Below are 23,534 nucleotides of genomic sequence, written 5' to 3'. Positions count from 1 at the left end.
TTTGATAATCCAAAATACCATGTCTCAGTTGGGCATAGTAAAATTGCTAGGTTAAAAAGTTCATGTTTTGGTAACTCACGTTACAGCAGCTTCTCGAGCTATGTAAGAGCACGCTGGTGTCCGAAGTACATATCTTATATCGAGGTCTCCACTTTATTTACTGCTAGATTAATATATTTTTGACTTGTAAAACCAAACAAAGTTTGATTTGAGCCTCAAATATAAAAAATAATCACAAAGAGGAACAAAAATGCATTTTTAGGGATTTTTAGGTCAAAAAATGCTTTCTGGTTTCAAAAGGTATAAAAATGCACAAAAGGGAACTTTTCTTAAAGGTAAAGTTGGTTTCACACACTTCAAACTATGGCGAACAAAGTAAGATTATCAGTTGTCCTGAAATATGCGGGTAAAATTTTGGTGGTCATGTCGCACAACTCACGGAAATGCCCATGTCCAGTATGTCTTTTTATGCCTCCGCCACGAAGTGGTGCCGGAGGCATTATGTTTTCGGGTTGTCCGTCGGTCCGTACGTACGTCCGTCCGCTTTCGTTTACGCGATAACTTGAGTAATATTGAATTGAATTCTACCAAACTTGGTCCAAGTATAAAGTATGATGGGGCAATTAGTTGATTAGATTTTGGGTGAAATCCGCCAAAGGTCAAAGGTCAAGGTCAAATCATGAAATTGTATCCGTTTACGCGATAACTCAAGACTGGATGGAGCAAATTTCACCAAACTTTATCGGAGGATGATGTATGATGGGGCAATTACTTGATTAGTTTTTTAGTGAAATCGGACTATGGTCAAAGGTCAAAGATCAAGGTCAAATCCTGAAATTTATCTCTTTACGTGATAACTCAATACTGGATGAAGCAGCTTTCACCAAACTTGGTCCAAGGATGATGCATGATGGGACATTTAGTTGAGTAGATTTTAGTGACATTGGCAAGAGGTCAAAGGTCAAAAGTTCAAGGTCAAATGCTAAAAATATTGCTATTTCCCCAATATCTATGCAATGCCCTAAGGTATTTTCGTGAAACTTGGTGTAGACATGTACTACTGCATAAAGATTCTCCAGAGAGAGTTTCATGTCATAAGGTCAAAAGTCAAAAGGTCAAAGGTTAGGTGAAAATGTTGTAATATCACTTTTCTCACAAATGGTTCAATGTATCTTCATGGAACTTGGTACATACGCATGTACTGACTGGCAGAGATTATCTAGAGAATTTAGGGGTCATAGGTCAATAGTCATGGGGTCAAAGGTCAAGGTCAACTCCTCAATATTTTACTATTTCCCTCATACACTAGTATATGAAATGCTTGCATTATTAGTTTTCAAACTTGATATATACATGCATTACCTAATGGAGATTCTCCAGGAAATTTCCAGCCAGAATGTCAAAGGTCAAAGGTTAAGGGTCAAAGGCCAGGTTTCAATGCCCCCCCCCCAAAAAAAAAAAAATATATATATATATATATATATATTGTACTGTAATTACACTCTTTCTTCATACCTTGGAAATTACTCAATGCATTTATAAACTTATAAAAGGGTCCGACAGAATTCAAGTAAAAATTCTCAATTCCCCAAATATGTGTACCTGCACTCTTCGACAATTATAGCAAACCCAGTTAAAGAAAAGTGAACATACAAGTCATTTCTGACAAACCTGTCATATCAATATTTTGCCAGTTATGTGAAACTGTCATGGATCACACATTGTGAAGACATTGTACTATACGCCTATTGGGAGAATCATGCATTATGGCGGAGGCATCAGTCGCCGTAGCGACATTTCTAGTTTGTTCTTCTTTAAATGTAAGAAAACGTGGTGTGTCGTTTAAATGTAAAATTTTAATGTTAATTTTCTAAGCATTAGATTTAGCACGATTAATTTATGCAAACTCTCCTTTTAAAAACCAGAATATATCTTATCTACAAGATGCTTCTTTTTGATTTAAAGGGGTTGTCAACCCTGATACATATTCAAAAAGTGAAAAAAATGCATGCAGAATTATGCTTCCAACGCTCACTCTGTGCATTATGAGCTTGACATAATAGTCAACAATGGTATGTAAGCCGTAAGCTTTAGAGTTGATTTGCCTAAAGGGCAGATTTCAATTTTTTACTGCATAACTCCCTCAAGAGATGATAGAGCATTAGAGAAAAGGGGAAATAATTCTTTTAGCTATTCACAGTCAATACCCTTGCCTTGATTTTCCTCATTTTGTTTTTTGTTTTTTCATAGAATTTCCCTTTATGTATTCTGACTCCATGATGATAAGGATGCAGTGTTTGTTTAACCCAAAGTGAAGCCCTCCATTCAGTATTCAGTTGACAGTGATTAGATTTTTTATGTGTGTTGGGGGGGGGGGGGGGGGAGGTAGCTGCAATCTCAGAGTATGTGAGTTGGAAAAGAATAAGAAATGATAATTTAATTTGATTTGAATCATTTTTCATACTACCTCCTCTAATTCTCAAAAGCTGCATTGTATTTTCATGAGTTGATTTCGTGAGACAACTCTATCATGTACTTGCATATAGAGTTCATGGATTAATTCACGCTTTCAGGTAGTACTTACTCACTTTTGAAGTCAGAGACATTGATGAAAAGATGATCGCCATTTCTAATGATAATGTTACATTGCTCAAAACATACTAAGCCAGTCTGTCCATACCGCTGTAGGCCATAACGTGTATTACAGACAGTTGTCATAACTGTCATATAAGCAAAATGCCGCATGGCTCGAATTGAAGTGATTGCCATTTGGAGTGTGTCATTTTTAGATATGAAACATCGGTCAGTTGTGGATAAATAAAGCTCTTGGTCTAGGGGTGACTGGCCACTTTGATTCAAGTCCTTGCTCCATCATGCTAAAGGGATTCATCACTGTAGGTATGTAGGGTGTGCACAGCATTTGTGGATAGTGCCAACCATACATCAGCGGATGGACAGCTGTTCGTTACGCTTGATATAGACATTTTCCGGCATACTCTGCACACTGCCCCTGCCGTGTGTTGAAAGCTGCAATCACAGCCTCCTTATTTGTTTTCTCACCCTCCCTTTCTTTGAGATATTTCAATTTGCACGACAATAATGTAGGAAATTAGGTTCAATATCGTGTTGATCTCATTTCACGTTACATGCACCAAATACCACACATCTTCAAAGCAATTTTTTTTTGTAATTTTTATATTGCTTTTTGTTATCATTTGAAAAAAACAATAATTTTAGATACCTGAAATGATTTCGCAGGTTTTCAGTCAGTTGATGCAAAGGAAGACACGTGTTTTCTTACCAACAAGTAAAGCATTAAGGGAATCCAGGATGTGCACAAAGATTTGTCAGTTTCCTTCTGATGCTGTTAGGGTCAGTGAAAATTGCAATGGACTACATGAAGATTTAAGAAGAACTTGCTTTCCTTATGAGTTTTGTAAGTAATCGTTCACTGCCCTTAAATGTTTGTTTGTACAGTAACTGAACTGTGCACAACTTTGTTCTTTTATTCTACATTTTCCTACCAAGGTCTGTTGGGTAGACTGCTGAATAGCAGTAGGCTCACTGACATCATCATGCAGGCAGACAGTCAGCCTAGCTTCTCTGCCACTATGAAGAAGGTAAGGCCAGGCCAATCTGCCTCCTGTTCCCCATACCCCCAGCCTTATCTCCCCCACCCTCCCCTCCCCGCTCTCCATATCTCTTTCTATGTCTTTCTTACAGTGCTTCCATATTATTTATTATGCTTCTTTGTTTTCTCTGTGATTCAACATCTGTCCTCTGTTTCTTTAGCTCTCTCTGTCCCTTGACTCACTCTCCACCCATCTCTTTTCTTTTTCAGTCTTTATCAGCGTCGCGCTTTTATCTTAAATTCTTTTGTCTTACTCTGCATTTGTCAATCTCTTTCTCTTCTCAGGCTGTCAGTCTTTTGCACCTGTCTCTCTCCCTCTCCCTGTTTCTTTCTCTCTCTCAGTTTCTTCTTATCCACTCTCGGAGGCCGAGCATTCCATCTGGGTCACAGGGCCCTACCTCACTTACTAGTAGTCTTGTCCACAGGCTTTAGTATGATTACTTTGCTACTATTCGAGCCTCGGGCAAGTGCAGAGGATGGTTCTGGAAATCTAGCTTGCTGGCAGCTGACCCACTTACATCCAGTCCCTCGTAGGACAGTTCATTAGCTTACATGTGATGGAATCACATTTCATGTGTGTAGGGTTATAGCCAGGAATTATAAAAGCAGAGCTATGGGAACTAGTAGGAGGAGAAGCTTTATGGCATATTTTTGTTTTCATTTTATGTGTTCAAATGTTATCTGTATCGCAAATGACATATTATCTTGAATGGCATACCAGAAACCCCTCCCACTTACACACTTAATACAAGCCATACTATCATCAGTAGATATGAAATTAGGGCTACATATCCCGACCTCCTCCTCCTCCTCCTCCTCCTTCTCCCCGATCTTTGTTGCTTAAAGATGGTTGTAAGGAGGAAGAGGCTTTCATATTCATCTTTTTCGTCCTCTAATGTCTGCACAGTGTCATGCACTTATTTCGAGCAAATTCTATCGCGACATCAACATGAAAGGCAATGTAAGAAAATGGACATGTTAAAACAGTAGGGGGCGCTCTTTCACAATTCTGTGCTATCTTAGTGTTGCAGTAACATTCTTTCAGCAGGATAAGATCAAAATTGTAATTGCAGGGAATGTGTATTTTTTTGTCAGTGGAAGATACATTTGTGTCAATTTGGCATGATAAGGTATAGAAGTATTTAGAGGTCTTAAGAATGTTCATAAAATATGCAAATGATTTTAGTATTACATGATCATTTACAAAAATATAAAATCATAATCTTTGTGCAAAATTTATTTAGATGCTTGTGAGCCGGATTGAGATTCTCCAGACTGGATGTGTGCAGTGCATTTCTCAGGTAATTGTCTATGATAATGGTCCTGGACCCAGGTCTTACACAGAGCAGTTCTTGGATGAGGACATAGCAGAATTCCTGTTTGAAGCCCTGTCTACAACGGATTCTCTCTTGCTCAGGTAATTTACCTTTTTAATTGCACCAAATGAATTAAAGGTTATGCTGAATTGGATGACATTGATAAACTGGAAACCAATGCTTTTTACCATCAGGCTTCTCAAAATACTAGTAGTTTTGCGGGCATGCTGCCTAGATATCAATTTTCGACTAAATCGATGTTGTGACAGAAAAGAATAAGCAAACTTAATACATGAATAAGCCTATTCACCTGGATGTGTGTTTATGTGTGTGTGCATGTTGTGTCCTTTCTTTATCATTCGTCTTGCCTGGACATAGATTCTGAATCCTGCAAAATGTCTTGCCTGTCATGTCACATTTCAGTGCCATCTTCTCCTGCCTGCTGCTCCTTGCCAAACATGACTCGTTCTTCACTAAGTGCCATTCAGTGTATGGGATCGACGCTATCGTAAGAGCGCTGCAGCACTGTCAGGCAACAAGCACGGGCACACTTTCAGATGGGTAAGATTGTTTCCCCCTCCTTTCTTGAGAGAAGAAAGGCAAACGCTCAATGTTTTTTTTTTTTTTTTTTTCTGTGGGGAGGTCGTAGGGGAAAGGAATCTGTTTGATTCGTCTGATTCATATGGGGGAAAAAAGTCCCTTCCATGCCCTTCCCTTTTCGACCTAACATAAGTCAATTATTCCATATACATTACATTACTATAACATAACAGCTGTGATACCAGATGGTTATGTTTTAGAGATGATGCTCCACCTGTCAAGAGAAAGGCAAAAATGGACTTGCCTACAAACCTTCATGGCTGTACAAATTACAGAAGCGCTGAAAAGAGCCTTCAGCAATATTTTCATCTTAAGATCAATGGATGCATCATGTAAAAGAGTCCATTGAAGATTAATTGTATTTCAAGTGTTCAAACTAAGAACATGATGAATTTCTGTTTTTGTGTCTCACCTTCAGATTGCAGCTTCTGGCAAGATTCTGGAGAGGTATATTTCCATCTTCAAGATCAATGGATACATCGTGTAAAAGAGTCCTTTGAAGATTAATTGTATTTTAAGTGTACAAACGATTAGAACATGATGCATTTTTTTTTTTTTTTACTTTTGTGTCTCACCTTTAGATTGCAGCTTCTGAGCAAGATTCTGGAGAGGTATGTATGTAGAAAGATTACTTTGCAGCTTGAGTTTCCCTTCTTTTTGCCTGATCAATCACAACACATGCATGGATTTGGGACTGGATCTTAATGTTGATTTTGTCATGGCGAGTTAGAGGTGCATAGAAGTGCGTTACTTGCCATGCCCCTCACAGCCAGATGTAAACGGCACGGACTTGACAATGCTTGGGTAATTATAATGGTAGGCCTCACAGGAAGAGCAGTCGTACAATCATAATGATGATGGTGGTGATGTCAATAGTGATCACAATGAAGGTGCTGATGATATTGATAACAGTAATGATGACAAGGTGAATGAAGATGACACTGGTGACGATAAAGATGATGATGACAATGATGATGATGATGGTGATAGTGATGATGATGATGAAGAAGAAGAAGAAGATGAAGATAACAATTATGAAAGTGATTAGGATGCTTTTCACTGCAATTATCATCTTTATGATCTGTAATTTGTCGTCTCTCCCATACACTGTATCCTAGACAACCAGAGGATCTCAAGCTGCTCACCAGTGCCAACATCAGCAGACACATATGTGACATCTTGGCTGATTGCATCAAACAACCAGACAGCAATGTCACCACACATGCTACCTTGGCCTTCAAATATCTACTGAGGTATTAACATATCTTTTGTATTGAGATACCCCTCCCCCCCCCCCCCCCCAGGAAAAGTTAATATTTAAAAAGAGGCAGAATCTGTTTTCTGCATCAGGTGAAAATGAGGATCCATCTACTCTGAGAAATTTGAGTAAATTAGTAAAATGCATTTCTCTCTTTGCCTGAAAGATATAACCTGAATGATGCAGGCAGAGGTAACAGAGGCAACAACATTGTGCCAACAACATTGACATTCATAATGGATTTATTTCTAAATTTTATATGGTCTTTTGACAATTTTGTTTTTAAATGACTGAACTAGCTTCTCCTTCAATCCATCTTAAGTTTTCCTCTTTATACATAAAGGCCATAATTCTCTGTCAGCTATTCATATTTTGAAAATTCATCTGGTATTCTTTACCTTTACTGAGCAGTTTGGACACACTTTTTATGTTAAATGAATGAATGCAAGTGGTTGAGTGTCTATCTTTTAGAGAAAAGCGCAAAAGGAAACCTTTGAAAGTTTTTTATCTCCGCAGTGGTAATGTGTGGGATATATTTAACTCTCAAGTTTATCAATCAACAGACGTGACCATCAACCCAGTCCAGTGGATTTCCAGCAGCTGACCAAACCCATGGATAAAGTCCTGACCATCCTGCAAAGTCTGCCCCGACCACTGGCCAAGCATCACAGCCAGGCGGAGAGAAGCCGAGAGGGAGAGGGGATGGTCGCGTGAAAGATGAAGCTATCAGCAAGCGTCAAGACTGCCTGGAAAGATGTTTAGATGTGGTTCTGAGTGGACTCAGGTATATTCCCAACCAGAGGTCAACATATTTCGGAGAGTAATATCTCAAGTGAAATAATGTACCTATCACATGTATGGCTTGGAGATGATAATTGAGATCATGGTTAGAATATTGCTTAAGAAAACACATTCAGCTGCAGAATGCAATAAATCCTACCTTAGAATTAATCCTTTGAAATGAAACAAACCCTGAAAGTTATTTTTTCTATATTATTGAAGTATGAAATGTGCACATATGAATGTTCATGTCATTGTTTGTAAAATACTTTACAAGATACCAAATTGTCATCAAATTTACGATAGCAAATTTTGAGCGAGAAAGTGGGAAAAAAGAGCATTTTCTATAATATCCTGCATCTTTACCATAGAAAGAACAACCGAGCATCCTGCCTTTCTATTATGATAACTAGAAAAGAATATCATATTCCCACATTTTGTTAAAATAGAAATTCATGCCTGCTTGTATTTTTCCCACTGATGAGTGTAGAATAAGTGTGTCATCATTCTTCGTTCACCATGAGTGTGAGAGTGCAGCGAACTGCAATATTTTAATATTGTTTTGAGAGCAAGGTAATTCATACGGCAGTGAAAACTTCTACTGCAGATGACAATAAATAATGAGGATTACAAGGAACTCGCTCCTCTGCAGATTATGCCAGGTATGTCAAGAGGATCCAACAGCAGATCCAGAAGCGTTCTCCTCCCCCAAGCTTCCCACCGCCGCATCGTCCCAGCCAAACTACCCCCTGCCTGCACCATCCTCCCCTGGCTGCTCCCAGCAGGTGGACCGACCCGTGAGAACAGCCTGGCTGCCTTCATCACCTACCTCCTGGACGCGGTGGACAAAATCTGCATTCCTGTGGTCATGGTGAGACTCGGAAGACTCTGACAGAGGGGAAAAAAAGGAACAAGGCTCAGAAATTATTCACAATATTGCCTCCTATCAGCTTTCTACTTCATACATGTCATTCCTCATAAGTCTCTGTAGACAGATGCAAGGGTCTCAGACAGGGATTTAAATTCATCCGGTTTTGTTTCCGGTAGGAGTGTGATAGGAAAAGTGTTAGCAGTATACAGCCCTTTTGGTAGTGGCATCCTGACATTCACAAGCATAGAGATAGCTATTGACACCTACTGACTCCTGCATGAAATCGAATGATGGGTACTATGGCCTAATTACACTCTGCAAAACAAAGTTGATAAATGCTGCTCTTGCATCAGATGTCCTAATATAAACAAAATTGTACTGGAGATGCATATATCATCACAGTAAATGTTTGTGCCATCGTGAATATGATTTCTGGATGAATGTTGCCATTATAATTGTCGCTATGGTTATTGATATTATCTTCCTCCCTCTTGTCCTAGTGACAGTTATCACAGTTATTACCTCCAGTTTTCAGTTATTCCCTTCATTAATGTTATCTTTTGTTTTCATGCTGATATGAAAACGTTGCTGTTTTGATTCAATTTAAACTGCCCCAGGCATACAACTTATAGGTCCTTATAAAGTATGGGTCTATAAATGTTCACATTTTTCATAGGTGAACCATGACTGCCTGACCAATCCAGGTGTGTATACTGCCCTCTTTGGGAGCCTTGGGGTGAGCCTTGGTCTGCCGCAGGAGAAGGAGAGGGTGGTGCTCGCTGAAAAGTTGGGTGAGTTTAGGTCACAATCGACCTTTATGTCCTTCAATGAGAATTTCATCCACCACAGGGGATGGTGCTTCGTTAATAAACAAACTTTGAGAAAAATTCAGCAGTGTGTGCACTTATGTGTTACTAATGCCTATTCTAATTTTGGTAAGTTTTTTTTTTTCTCATCTACAAGTTCAACTATGTATTCTTATGTCATATTTTTAACTGTAGTAATTTCATGTAAATAATAATAATACATATCTTGATTCTTATTCTTGTTTCTCATAGTTGAATCATCTTTCATTCAGCTTGCTCTTGAGATCAGACACGTCTTCACAGCAGAAGAGGGGTAAGTTTCAAGAGCCTAGTATATGGCATAGTTGTTGAACTTCTTGCAGTCATTCCCAATTTAGTTTCTGTGCAGTACCATTTCACATACTAACACCTGAAAGCTATAGTAGTTAAATGAAGCATCTAACCTTTTGATTGCGTACTGTCAGAGGTTGAATGCTGCTGCTATGATGATTAATGCATGATGTCTGCGAATTTATACCAGTACATCACCGGTAAAGTCTGAACTGGGCTGTGACAAAAGTGCCCTTTTGGAGAACAGACTGTATCAAAAATCAGTGTTTGAAGGGTGGTTTAATGAATTACAGATTCAGCTGAGCTCATTTCACCAATATTTGAAACTAGCACTTGAATTTGAATAATTTTTTTTTTGTGTGGAAAGCATAACACTTGCAGACCTGCATAAATTGCACACATCCTTCTGGTGTTCATGTGCTGTAGATCAAGTGAATACTAGTAGTTGAAAGTCATCCCGCTCTTACAATGTTCAAACCAGCATCATGGTCCCTTTTGAGTGAGAGAGAACATATAATGACGTTCATAGTCTGAGATAGTGTCTCATTTGGTTATGAGCTTACACATATTAATGATTATATGCTCATGGAGATTTAAATTTTGTTATCACACTGACTTGATGTCTGTGTAGATCTGACCAAGTCAAAAAAGCTGCAGACATCTTTCTGGCTGAGCTGATATCTGCCATGTCATCTGACAAAGTCATGCTGGAAAGTATCCTGCCTCAAATCTCAGGTATAGTCATGTTCTTTTAAGGTGTTTAAGGCTCTGACTTGAGTGTTGATAATTTAAAACAATGATTTTTCTTCTACTGTAAGTATATGCGCCTGATTGGGTTAAAACAAATCATATAAATGAATAAGACCTCACTCCATTGATGCGGAGGACATGATTTATTGTTTGAAAAACGCCGAAACACACATTTTTTTTCCTTCTGTGTAACAAAGTTCACATGAGGTGTCTTTCTGTTTTATGTCCCTTTTACCTTTGTTTCCTAATCTAATCTCATTCTCTCTCACACTCTCTCTCTTTCTCTCTCTGTATCTATCTACATCTATATATCTATCCATGTATCTATTTATCCATTCATATATATACTTATTTTTCTATATATCTACCTATCTTTCTATCTATCTACATATCTATCTATTTATGTTACTTTCTCTTTATGGATCTGTTTTGCAATTCCTCCAAGTCATAAGTTTGCCCTTTGTTTGACAGGTTCACCAGCAGAACTTTGTCGTCTGCTAGACCACAGCAGTGTGTCAGAGAGGGGTGAGGGCGCCCTTTCACATCTGAGACTCCAGGAAGGTTTGCTTACACTTCTCTACCATGCATGGCTCAAGGGTGACCAGTAAGCATGCAGCCTCTCTGTAACTCCCAACACTGTCTTGAGTTATATTCCCCTTTAGATTATGTGTACTGTGTATTAAACTTATATGTCACAACAAGATCACCTGAGAAACAAACATATCTACTATAGTATTTAATCAACGATTCTTGTGTCAAGTTGTTTTCATTGCAACTGATTGGCAAATTGCCCTCTGTCACCGTATATACACTCTGATTATTCAGTATATGGGCACACAACTTTGACATGCCCATGATTTTTAAAATGGTAGTTACTGAAAAAATCAAACAACAACTTAATGAATGGAGTGGAATTTGTCAATCAACAAACACATTTGTTTTGTCATGCATGTTTTGCGCTGACAGCGATAGCCTTGCCTCTGTATTTTATGTTATTTTTTTTGTTATTATGTTACTGCATTTGTTTTCTGTACAAACACAAGCAAACATCACATCTTTCTATAATGTCTTGTGATTTCATTGAGCCTATGTTTGCATGTAAACTGAGAATATTTCCTTTCTGGCAATGACTAAACAGACAACATCCAGTCTAGCATGACTTTGCCTCTTTGTGTTATTACCACTTTCTGTCTTCTTTGTGTAAGTGCCTCCAGTGTTTGCTTGTGCAGTGAGTCAATTGTTTTCTTAATTTGTTTGTATTAATTGCCATTTATTTTTAAAAATGATACATCGGCACCAATTACACTTTGCACAATTAAGATATCTCGGATGAACATTTTTAAAAATGTGTGCACCTTGAACAAGTGCATATTAAAACCATCGCAGAAATTCTTTGTACGAGAGGGTCATCTTTTTACTATAAAACACAATATTTTTTGCGGCATGATATTTTCGCGAATTGGAGCCGACAGCCTTATTCGCAGCATGAAATTTTCACAAGTTGCCTCTAATATTCAATGCATGTAGTGTAGACAAGATCTTTAGCGTGCATTTTAATTTTGCGAAACTCGGCTCTCGCAAAATTCATGAAATAAAAATGCACGTGAACATTCCTCGTTTTACAGTATGTCAACCTGACCCTCAATTGCTCACTCACAGGTGGGTGGGTCCTGCTGAGCTCTGCCAGTGTTTGACGGCGTTCATTACCCAGCGCTCTGACATCTCATCCCTCAAACCCGACACAACCAAGCAGCTCCTCTTCCTCTTTGCTGACAGCTTTGTCAAGTCAGGTTGCCAAGGTGGAGAAAGGGGTAAGTTGATTAAACTCAACTTCATTTCTCAGTATCTCTGTCTGTTTATTTTGCAGGTTGATTAAAGTCAACATCATTTCTCAGTATCTCTGTCTGTTTATTTTGCAGGTTGATTAAAGTCAACTTCATTTCTCAGTATCTCTGTCTGTTTATTTTGCAGGTTGATTAAAGTCAACTTCATTTCTCAGTATCTCTGTCTGTTTATTTTGCAGGTTGATTAAACTCAACATCATTTCTCAGTATCTCTGTCTGTTTATTTTGCAGGTTGATTAAAGTCAACATCATTTCTCAGTATCTCTGTCTGTTTATTTTACAGTTGATTAAACTCAACTTCATTTCTCAGTATCTCTGTCTGTTTATTTTGCAGGTTGATTAAACTCAACATCATTTCTCAGTATCTCTGTCTTATTTTACAGGTTGATTAAACTCAACTTCATTTCTCAGTATCTATGTCTGTTTATTTTACAGGTTGATTAAACTCAACTTCATTTCTCAGTATCTCTGTCTGTTTATTTTGCAGGTTGATTAAAGTCAACATCATTTCTCAGTATCTCTGTCTGTTTATTTTGCAGGTTGATTAAAGTCAACTTCATTTCTCAGTATCTCTGTCTGTTTATTTTGCAGGTTGATTAAACTCAACATCATTTCTCAATATCTCTGTCTGTTTATTTTGCAGGTTGATTAAAGTCAACATCATTTCTCAGTATCTCTGTCTGTTTATTTTGCAGGTTGATTAAACTCAACATCATTTCTCAGTATCTCTGTCTGTTTATTTTACAGGTTGATTAAACTCAACTTCATTTCTCAGTATCTCTGTCTGTGTTACAGGTTTTAAACAGGTCTGATTTTAAACTCAACTTCATTTCTCAGTATCTCTGTCTGTTTATTTTACAGGTTGATTAAACTCAACTTCATTTCTCAGTATCTCTGTCTGTTTATTTTGCAGGTTGATTAAAGTCAACATCATTTCTCAGTATCTCTGTCTGTTTATTTTGCAGGTTGATTAAAGTCAACATCATTTCTCAGTATCTCTGTCTGTTTATTTTACAGGTTGATTAAAGTCAACTTCATTTCTCAGTATCTCTGTCTGTTTATTTTACAGGTTGATTAAACTCAACATCATTTCTCAGTATCTCTGTCTGTTTATTTTGCAGGTTGATTAAAGTCAACATCATTTCTCAGTATCTCTGTCTGTTTATTTTGCAGGTTTTTGTTTTAGAGAGCAGGGTTAGGGATGGGGGATGGGGTAGGAAGGGGTAGGAGGTTCATTTAAGGTACCAAAATGATTTTAGGGCATAATATAAAATTTTATCAGCATGTAATGAAAGCATTTTGAAAAATTCTGTGTTAACCACTAAACAGTAGACCTTATGTTTGAAATGCAAGTGGTGCATTCTTTCACTTATACAAGATTAGTTATAAATTTGGTAGACAAAATTAAATACAAAATTATGTGACTGTTGAAAGCAGTTGGCCTCTTGGTGCTTAATTTCCTACTCATTCTAAGTGCAGTGTGTGCTGAGAACCATTAATAAAAGCTCTTTGCAACCTAGATAGTCAACACATCAGATCCACATGAAGGTACCCTGGTTCAATGGTAGATTTTTTGTAAATCAAAGTAAGAGATATGATTATGCCTGGAGAGGACAGTGTTCATTAGATTTCATGGATCAAATCTTGCATGATACTTTCTGTTTTTCAAGCATCATCCATGTTGGCAGACCATTTGAGTAAGATGGAGATATCTTCAGTATTCACCAATCATCAGAGTGTGGTCCAATGGATCTTCACCAGCACCAGCATTCCTGAACAGATCGTTGACGCCATTGTAAGAACTAAAACATTAAAGTTTGTAACATTTTATATCAAGAATACTAATAAAAACTGTTCTCCAATTTATAATTCCTTTGCCCACGTAGGCCTACCTTGTATTATTTCTCCATGAAAATTCTCCAAATTTTAGGAGTACTTGTAAAACATAATGATCTGAGGTCCAGTATGATGACCCTAACTCTTTAGCCAATTTACATTTGGAAATAGTCTTTGAACAAAGTTGAATCGATGGTTCTTATTATCGAAATGAATGAATAAAGATATTGATTAAAAGTACACAAAATTCCCAAAATCAATCTTGAAAGTGGGAATGCATCCAATCAATATTTTTTTCTCATCATATTATAGGGATGATAACAGTGTTGATTGGGATGACAGCTATTTGTAAAAGACGACATGTTTTGCAGTGAAATATGTATATATTTAAAAAAAAAAAACTATAAACTCTATTTAGACTTAAGTTGACACTCATATTCTGCCCCATTTGTTGTTTTAAAAGTTTACCGAGTGGATACTGGAGTTACCCGAGGAAGAGGATATTTCTCCAGAGGACTTCAGTGAACCAACAGACTTGTCTTTCACCCTCCATCTCATGTCTAGCAAGCCAACCTGCATCCGTGCTATGCTGGTAATTTCTCAATCTTGGTCCTTCAAGCGACCAATATCACCTCATGTGATTAGAGTGTGGCATAGAAAAAACAGTAGATAGGCTTTAAAAAATTCCATTGCCATGTACCCAATTTTATGAAAGGCCGACCATTCTCATAGGTGCTAGTAATTTGACACAAGATTAATAATAAAATGTCAATAATAGAACACAAAAGTCATAATGTTTGATACAACATCAAAGTTTGTAGACATCAAAATCACCAATATCACATCATCATCATCATCATCACCACCATCATCATCATTATTATAATCGTTGTCATCTTCATCCTAATAGAATATGAGATGGCATATAAGTACAAAAGTACTTTTAAGAATAATGTCATTCAGTTACAAAGAAATTGAGTAGTTATGGTTATTCGTGGTGATTAACATTCATTTAAGAGCAATGAGTGGCACATCAATACTGAATAAAACTATTGTAAGTTCTTGAACAAATATCCATGCATCAAGCAAATGAAATGAATTCTATATTGTCCTGTGCCTTGCATCATTGACCAAATGAGAAAACAAGTGATTTATCATTCCATCAAATTCATCTAAATGAGATATTAACTGAGTATCAGCTGAAGGTGACTTTTCATTCATATTAGTAGAGAAATAACTTTACTACCAGTCAATTTCAGGTCAGTTCTTTTGAATAATTGAAAAATATTTTAGTTGACTGTTTAATGATGTCTCTTGTTTAGAACCTGCTGGAAACAAACAGCCCAAGCATCAGGACAAAGTGTGCCTTCCTACTGAGAGAATTGGTAACAACAGGAGACCCCTCATCCCTGACCCAGACTGTGAATGAGATGAAGACAAAATTGCCAAACCTGGTGCAGAACTTGCTGATGGCTGAAAACCAGGAAGATATCGGTAATAACTCAGCATCCCTTCATTTCGGTTAACATTGAAAAAAATGGCAGGACAGTAAAGTTCATTTTCTTTCGATTACAGCAGTTTCACATCTTCCACTGATAGATTTTATAGCATTTATTAAAATCAGGATTATTCCAATATCTGTGTATACAAATATGTCAAATATCAAATATGTCTAGGATAGATCTGATGATGTTTGGGTTCAAAGTGATAATCATGTGAATGACCACACAGTTTGCCACAAACAAACTCCACATTATCACCATTGCCCAAATAGGTGAAGAGTTGCAGTGCATTCTGGGAGTATTGTGCGCCCTCTACCAGCATCAACCTGCAAGTAGTCTAAAGGAGGCCGACCTCAAGCTCATCTATCATGGTAAGTGCTTTGTCCTTGTATTCTACCTCCAGGGGATGCCTTGATTAGATTTAAAAGAAAAAGAGACAAAATAAAGCAAGAACAATTGCTTCATGTACTTCCTTGCTTCGTATTGTGACACATTTCTAATTCAACATGTATAAAAAAAAAGAAATCTGCCACACTCCTATCCAGTGCAAAGTAAAAATGTCTAATTCACTTTGTGCTGACAAGGTTTACAATGATCACACTCATTGTATTTTTTTTCTTCAATAATATTGTAACTCACACACACACACATATGAAAATGTTTGAATGTCATTGATAATCTGGCCATTTCCTTGGCTTTTACTGAGCATTCAAATTCACACAAGTTCTCGTAGAATATGACATGAAAATATGATTCATAGCAGTAGTGCTCATAAATATAAAGAATAATCTGGTGCAATTCATTCTCTTATGCATATCACAGCGTAAAAAGAAAATCAGTCTATTCACGTATAGGACAAAACTCTAAATATGAAATGATAGAAATGTAGTACAATTGATCATGGTGTGCAATTGTGTCCTCTGACAGTTATTGGCCTCTTGACAAAAGAGACTGAGAGAGACTGTGGTGTGATTCTGGCCGGAATTAACCTCTTGACGACACTTTTAGTCCGTACAGCAGGCCTTGGTGAAACAAGAGGTAAGATGGGACTCCATAATATCCAACAGTCAATAGGGCCTATTGTACACTGTTGCATATGATATATGTGACCCTGCACCACAAAACAAACAAAAAGTCGCCAGACATGAAATTTTAGTTAAGAGCAAATTCTGAAAGAGCAGACTTTTACCTTTAAAATGATGTATAACTCAAATCAAATGGACTCTCCTAACCTATCTGAATATTGGAAAGAAAGCACACACTCGGGATAAGTGTGAACTGAGAAAAGAGGCTCTGAAGTACAGTGTCTATTCAAGCGCTTAATCTTTACCAAGCCGTGCTGGCTGTGCAATGAATGGGACAAAAAAACAGGATGTAAACCACCAGAAGAACAACAATGAACTTAATTAATGCCAATTTTCAAAGCAGTAGCACCATCCTTTTAAAAGTTATAGGACTTGAAAGTGAAGAGTGTGTACAAGGTTTTTAAGAAATGAAATCGGGACTCTAAAGACACACGTTTTATGATCCCAAATATTAGCATAATGTAGAAGAAGGCTCGCTCTTTCGGAAAATATGAAAAAGTCCAGATCGGCTCAGTTGACCCATTTCACCTATTTTCAGTCCTCACAGAAAATCAGTGTGTGCGACTTTTTGTTCATTTTGTGATGCACGGTCACATATGGACATTTGTAAACGTTTATTCTCAATGTCTGTCTTCTCTCTGAACCTCTTTTTTTTTTTTTGCATGGATTTCTCAGATGACTTCGCCCAGATTCCATAACTTTTGTAGACACATACACACACACATGCCCTAGACTTATGTTTGTTATGAAATTCCACAGACAGCTCACCAAATCTCACTACATTTGAAGTATTGGATTTGCCAGTTTAAAGCAGGTCTATCACACTAGTTGATTCATTAACCTGTTGAGGACAAGTCCCGAGTATACTCGTGCAGTGGTCTGTGGGAAATGTGTGTTGTAGCAAAATCAGTCCGTTCTCAACAGGTTAAGTGAAACTTTCCTTTTATCCGATTGTGTTAGTTTGTATCTCTGAATTTGTATGTGTGTGTGACTATATGTTTTAATGTTCAATCAAGCAAGTCATGTTGGTGCATATCATAACATCATTAATAGCTACTTATGCACTGGTGGACATAATGCTTAACTTTCCCCTTTGATTTGTGTTTGGTCCGTTTTGAGCAGTTCTGTCCCTCATCACCTCAAACAAGACTGCGTTGGGTCTCCTTGGCAAACTCTCAAGCGAGGACATTTCCAAGAAACCTATCATATTCAGCCCACTAGATGGCGCTGCAATCACCCTTCTAGCCTACCTCACTCTTTTCCAGAAACAGCTCAGTGTAAAGGTATGCATCTGATTTACCAGTGTAACCACTCAAATCAATGTCCCAGCAAGTTGTGCTCAGCTTAATGAATACAGTGCATTCCTGTTATAAAAAACACATTTACAACAAAATTCTTGTTATAATGGAGTAAACATTCAGGTTCCATAATTATTATCTTCATATGTTTACACACTTTATTTGTTTTGTTGTAATGAAATGTCGATATAATCAAAGAAAACTGCTGGTCCTATGGACTTCAAATTGAATGCTGGAAGAGATTGCAAACCAGAAATGAAAATTCAGCAATGCACAAATTGCTTTTTCTGTCACACCATTGTTACTATAATTTCTTTCTGCAGGTCAACAACATTGTTCATCTGGAAGAAGAAGACCTGGTTGCCTTAGCACATTACACCTCCAAGCCTATCCATCGGAGTGAGTATTACTGGTCTCAAAATTTAAAACTTGAACACATGATTTAAAATACGATACTGCTGTATTTGATTGCATTTGGTGATACACATTTATACACTGACTTATTTTAAGTAATCCTACAAAGTGTGCCTTAGATAAGATTTGATTGAGGTGTTAGGATAGAGGACCAAGGCTTGAGAAAGGAGAGTGTTGCTGCACTTGCCAGAGATGTCAGCTTTCATGTAAAAGCATGAATTCAGGCCCTGATAGTATCAAAGTAGCTTTATGTAGATGTATATCAGGCCCTATCCTTCATTCTATGAAAATAGCATTCCTGATGAACTTGGGTGCATAAGAGTTGATAGATAGCTATAGGTGCATTGCAAGCTCGTAAGCGAACATTGTTATAATACCAAACCTCTTCATTGTGTTGATTTTACTTTTGGAGTACGCACAAATACCATGAGGTTTAAAGCCTATGTCTTGTATTTCACAGAAAAGCTGTCCCCATTCCAAGTTGAATTTTACTTACTATCCACAGATAGATGATTCTATGTGGAGAACAGATAAGAATTTATTTCACGGCAGTAACTCATTCAGTGGTCTTTTTAAATATCCCACAGTCTGTATCATGCAACTCTGGACAGCCATATTACTCTCCCTGTCTGCTCCCGGACAACTGTCAAAATCACCAACGACGACACCAGCGCCATCTGCACTGTCGTCATCATCATCATCACCAGCTAACTCTGCTGGGTCCAACCCATCCCTCCTCAATCTCCACATTAGCAGAACCAGGCGGAACTTTGAGGAGGATCCCAATTTGCCCATCTCATTCACAGCACAGAGGCAGGTGTTTGCCATCCTGCAGAACACAATAATGCAGGTAACAAAGATGGCCTTTGTTTAATGGTCTCCCTCTCCTTATTTGTTGCTAAAATTTCTCCTTCACCAAGGGCAAGTCATGAAGTGACTCCTTACGACATCAGATTTGCATATCTTATCTTCTTGTAGAACATCAGCCCAAATTTGACCCTTTACAGAATAATTTTTCATTTCATTTTAATTCATTTCATTTACTTTTCCATTTCATACAAAAAATTACACACAATCATAAGCATGATTATCTGAGCACAAAATATTTCAAATGTTTACATTACATGAATTGATATGTGATCAGGCATTAAAAAAAATTTAAACTAAGTCGCTTAGAATTAATTGATCTATAACCATGAACAGTGAGCAATTCGGTAGGCTGCTGGAAATGGAAATGGAAATCATTAAGCTGACCAACTCATCATCTCTTGTTGTATCCAAAGTATGATGTGTTACGTAAACAATGATCTCATGTCACTGCAGTTGAAAGAAATTAAGACCTGAATTATGTGTTCTCTAACTTGACTGTCTTTCCAATTGTGGTCACATACATTAGTACAAGTGACAGCACAGTGCCCTATTTTCACACTCAGACACATTATTGTGACAGTTTTGACCACATTAATAGCACTTAAATAAACACATCAAAATCCACCCCCTTTCCTGATTATACCCAACTGCAGCCGATAGAAAAGGTTTTTCCTTGAATTACATCATTGATATCTTTTCACATTTGTTCTGTAAACTTGATTTTATATTTCACAGGGCAGCGAGTTACTGCGAGAGAATGCCATCACATGTATGAAGGCAATGGTGGGTGCTGCTGTGGAGAAGACCCCTGAAAATGGTATGTCTGTTTAAGTCAGTGTGACATGACAAATGTTCACAGAAATCCATTCATACCCCACTTTCATCGTGTGAGAGCTCTGTACCATGTGCTACGAATGAAATATCTTTATATCCAGAGGAGTATGAAACAGCAATCACTCTGTAATCACAGCCATTTTAAAATAATCATTCTCTATGACAGACCTTTGCGATCTTCAAGCAGGAAAAAAACACACAAATATTTCAAAGCATAATAGGAACTGACAGTTTAAATAATCTAGTGGTGATGGTCATTATAATGATAATTTTGTCCGTTTGACTTGCCTATAAACTTTCAGTTTGCTTTCTTCAGATATGTTTTAACCCCTTATGCATCAGAAAGCAATAGCACAAGTAGTTAACATTCTCTTTGAGCCATTGGATTGCCAATGCCTGTGTCTCCTTTGAAACAATTGCTTTGAATAGCTCTTCACCTGATGGGCCAACCATGGAATGAACTCCTCATCAGCTCAGCAGTTGACATCTACCGAGGGACATCCACCAATGCGCATGGGATTCTGGAACTTATCACCATGGTAGCAGCAGATAATACTTTTACAGCTTGTCATTTCCATGATTTATAGGCTAATAAGAATTTAACAACCCCCCCCCCAAAAAAAAAAAAAGAAAAAAAAAAAGAAGAAAGAACGAAAGAGAGCTAAAAAAAAAAAAATTGGATTCATTGGCATTCGAACTCGAGACCACTAGATTTTCTTTGCTCATTTTCATCCATCATATCTCGGGTCAGTTTCTCTAGTTGTTTGAAATTATAATACACCATGGTATACAAAAAGCTGGATCCCTTGGTGTTCCCTGGCATTTATCCTGAATATGATTTTTTATCCTTCCAGTTTATGTAAGGTTTATGATAGAAATTCTGACCATGCAAGCAATGAAAGTTACAGTGTTGCAGGGATGAACACCTTAACACCTGCTTTCCATATCTCAGTTGGTAAGGGCACTGGTCTAGGAGTCTGAAGGTCATGGCTTTGAATTCCGACGGAATTGCTTTTTTGAAATTCAGTTTCATTCTTATTATATATTTCTGATCAGTTTCTTTATTTGTTCGGAAAAAAAATACAAATTTGCCACTATAAGCTTCAGCATATTTGGTTGTCTCTCAAGTCCAGGTGAAAATAGTGTCTATGTGGAATGGCTCAAAGAGCGTTTGAAAGAACATTGACAGACCAAAAACAGTCAATTTTCAGCAAATTTCTTAGAGATCTCTGTGGGACCTTGAAGATTGCCAAACGTTCATGGAGTGACCAAAGACTATTGCGACTACTGGTGTTACGAGTTTTGATCTGTTCTGCTGTTTATACAAACATCTGCATTTCCAAAGTCTCTCTCTCTCTCTCTGCCTGTTATAGTTTCTGCAACAGGGCAACAGCCATGGCTATGTGACAGAGAAACAGGTGACCACTGTACTTGACACACTCATGGAGGTAGACCCCACCCTCCACGATACCCAATCCAGTTTGGCCCTCCTCCACTTCCTGAAAGCTGTAAGTAATGGGGAAAACCCCTTTGTATCATAAAATCACTATCAATGGTGAGAGGTTAACAGTATATAGAATGTGCCTAAAACTTTACCATCATACAAATACCATCACTGGGGAATGGTTAATAGGATAACAGAACTTGCCTAACTGTATCATCATACAAATACCATCACTGGGAGAGGTTAACAGGATATATAACTTGCCTAACTGTACTGTCAGAAGCATCTCTTGTGCACATGTGTCATTCTTTCATCTTTGCAAATAATCACAAGCTGTATTATCTGAAACACTGATGGTGGGGATGGACATTCCTGCTAAAGCTGCAAACAGAAATGAAAGCATCATCATTATTGTGGTAGTACCAGGGGGTGTTTCATCAATTTAGTCAGTGCTGACAAGTTGTCAGTCTCTGACAATTTCAGCAAAATCCTTGGTTTTGATTGGCTGAGATGCTCTGGTCACTGACTGTTACCATGGGGATTGTCAGAGACTGACAACTTGTCAGCACTGACAACTTCCATGAAACGGTACCCTGGTATGTTCTGATCCAATTGCTTTGAAGTGAACAAAGTAATTGTCTAAGTCCTTTCTATAGTGCAAAATAAGAAAAATTGTTGATCAGTACGTCGAAATGTGGGCATTGTCTGAGTCTTATCAAAGCTAACTGTTCAGGAGCAGTTTTTTACAATTGTGTGCATAGCAACGTCAGTGAAATGTATTAAGATACGGACAGTTGCTGTATGCCCCTTAAAAATTATAATACAAATCTATCTACTTTTCAAGTTCTGTCCATCGATTCCCATATCCCCGATCCTCTCTCTCTCTCTCTCTTTCTCTCTCCAAATGCAGGTGCTGGCAAGACCAGAGTTACCTTTGACTAGTAAGCACAGGACACAGCTCGTACCTTGGTTGGATCAGATCGAGATGCACGTACACCAGTTCCCTACAGACCCCACCCACACTCATCTTGTGTATCCTTTCATTCAAGATTCCAAAGTTCAGACACACACTCTTTTTAAACAATTCTTTGTCATCATAATTCCAGCAAAATTTACCGAAATTTATCAGAACTTGGTATGATTATGAATTTTGCTGGTGCAATCTACTACAGCAATCCTGAAAAAGACTTGGTGAAAATGACACATCAAAAGTTAAGATTACATTCTGAAGTGTAAAATAATTGTCATACCTTAAAAAACTTTTGACAGAGTTCAGTATGTTATGATGATGGTAATAATAATAATAATAATAATGACAATAATGATTATTATAACAAAGATGATGATAATAACAATAATGATACTAATAATTATAATATTGATATAAAGAAGTAAGTTTAGGATGTAGACGTTTAGATGTTGCCTACATTTAATTCAAATGGGGTAATTGCAAAAAGCTATGTCACATAATATGCAGATGAATAGGACCTACATAGCATCAATTTGAGATGAAGTGGGAATCCACAAAATTTCTGTGGACTTCGCAAGTGAATCTATATGTGATAGGCAAAATGTGCACCTCTGTAGAAGTGTACAATCTTCCTTGACATGGATGATGTGCAGAATTCTCAACGACGTCATGATAGCCCCACAGCTACCTGCCACTGTATCCCTCCAGCATGGAACTAGAGATGAGATCCTTAGTCTCCTTCAAGACATCGTAAAGCAAGTGACACTAGATGAACAAAACGGTCCATCATAGCCATCAGCATCGAGGGCAAAGAAGACAGAAACCTCCAAGTTCGTCAGCAATGGTGAGATCACTCCTCAGGAAACCACGTCACTAGTCAAACAGTCTCAAATACAGTTTACCTTTACTATGGCTTTCAATGTACAGCTTCTAATGGAATGCACTTGATTAGAAAAAAATAAATCTGGAAAACACATTTGTATATCATTTGTTGTTGTAGAGAAAAAATATCCATACTCAAATCAAGTTTTCTGATAGTCTTTGTTCATGACTGTCATATACTCATATACTCAATGTGAAGCTTAATTTGCATAT

At 37.6% G+C, this 23,534-nt stretch overlaps 1 protein-coding gene across 1 annotated transcript; it reads left to right on the top strand.

Moving 5' to 3' along the window:
• The first annotated feature begins 8,249 nt into the window (after nucleotides 1-8,249).
• LOC139725506 (meiosis inhibitor protein 1-like) lies at nucleotides 8,250-23,231 on the top strand. Its single transcript, XM_071636593.1, has 19 exons — nucleotides 8,250-8,456; nucleotides 9,133-9,247; nucleotides 9,515-9,575; nucleotides 10,224-10,327; nucleotides 10,814-10,946; nucleotides 12,002-12,153; nucleotides 13,857-13,981; nucleotides 14,486-14,614; nucleotides 15,345-15,516; nucleotides 15,797-15,895; nucleotides 16,452-16,562; nucleotides 17,732-17,892; nucleotides 18,231-18,306; nucleotides 18,933-19,171; nucleotides 19,927-20,008; nucleotides 20,455-20,564; nucleotides 21,399-21,533; nucleotides 22,380-22,501; nucleotides 23,093-23,231. The coding sequence occupies exons 1-19, from the start codon at nucleotides 8,250-8,252 to the stop codon at nucleotides 23,229-23,231; spliced, it is 2,472 nt and encodes an 823-aa protein (XP_071492694.1).
• The last annotated feature ends 303 nt before the right edge of the window (nucleotides 23,232-23,534 follow it).

This window comes from Diadema antillarum, unplaced genomic scaffold (assembly GCF_040938485.1).
Source record: "Diadema antillarum isolate AM-2024a unplaced genomic scaffold, OU_Dant_1.0 scf00000017, whole genome shotgun sequence".
Classification (NCBI taxonomy): Eukaryota; Metazoa; Echinodermata; class Echinoidea; order Diadematoida; family Diadematidae; genus Diadema; species Diadema antillarum.
The sequence above is the reverse complement of the archived record's forward strand: the minus strand, read 5'-3'. Positions and strand labels throughout refer to the sequence as shown.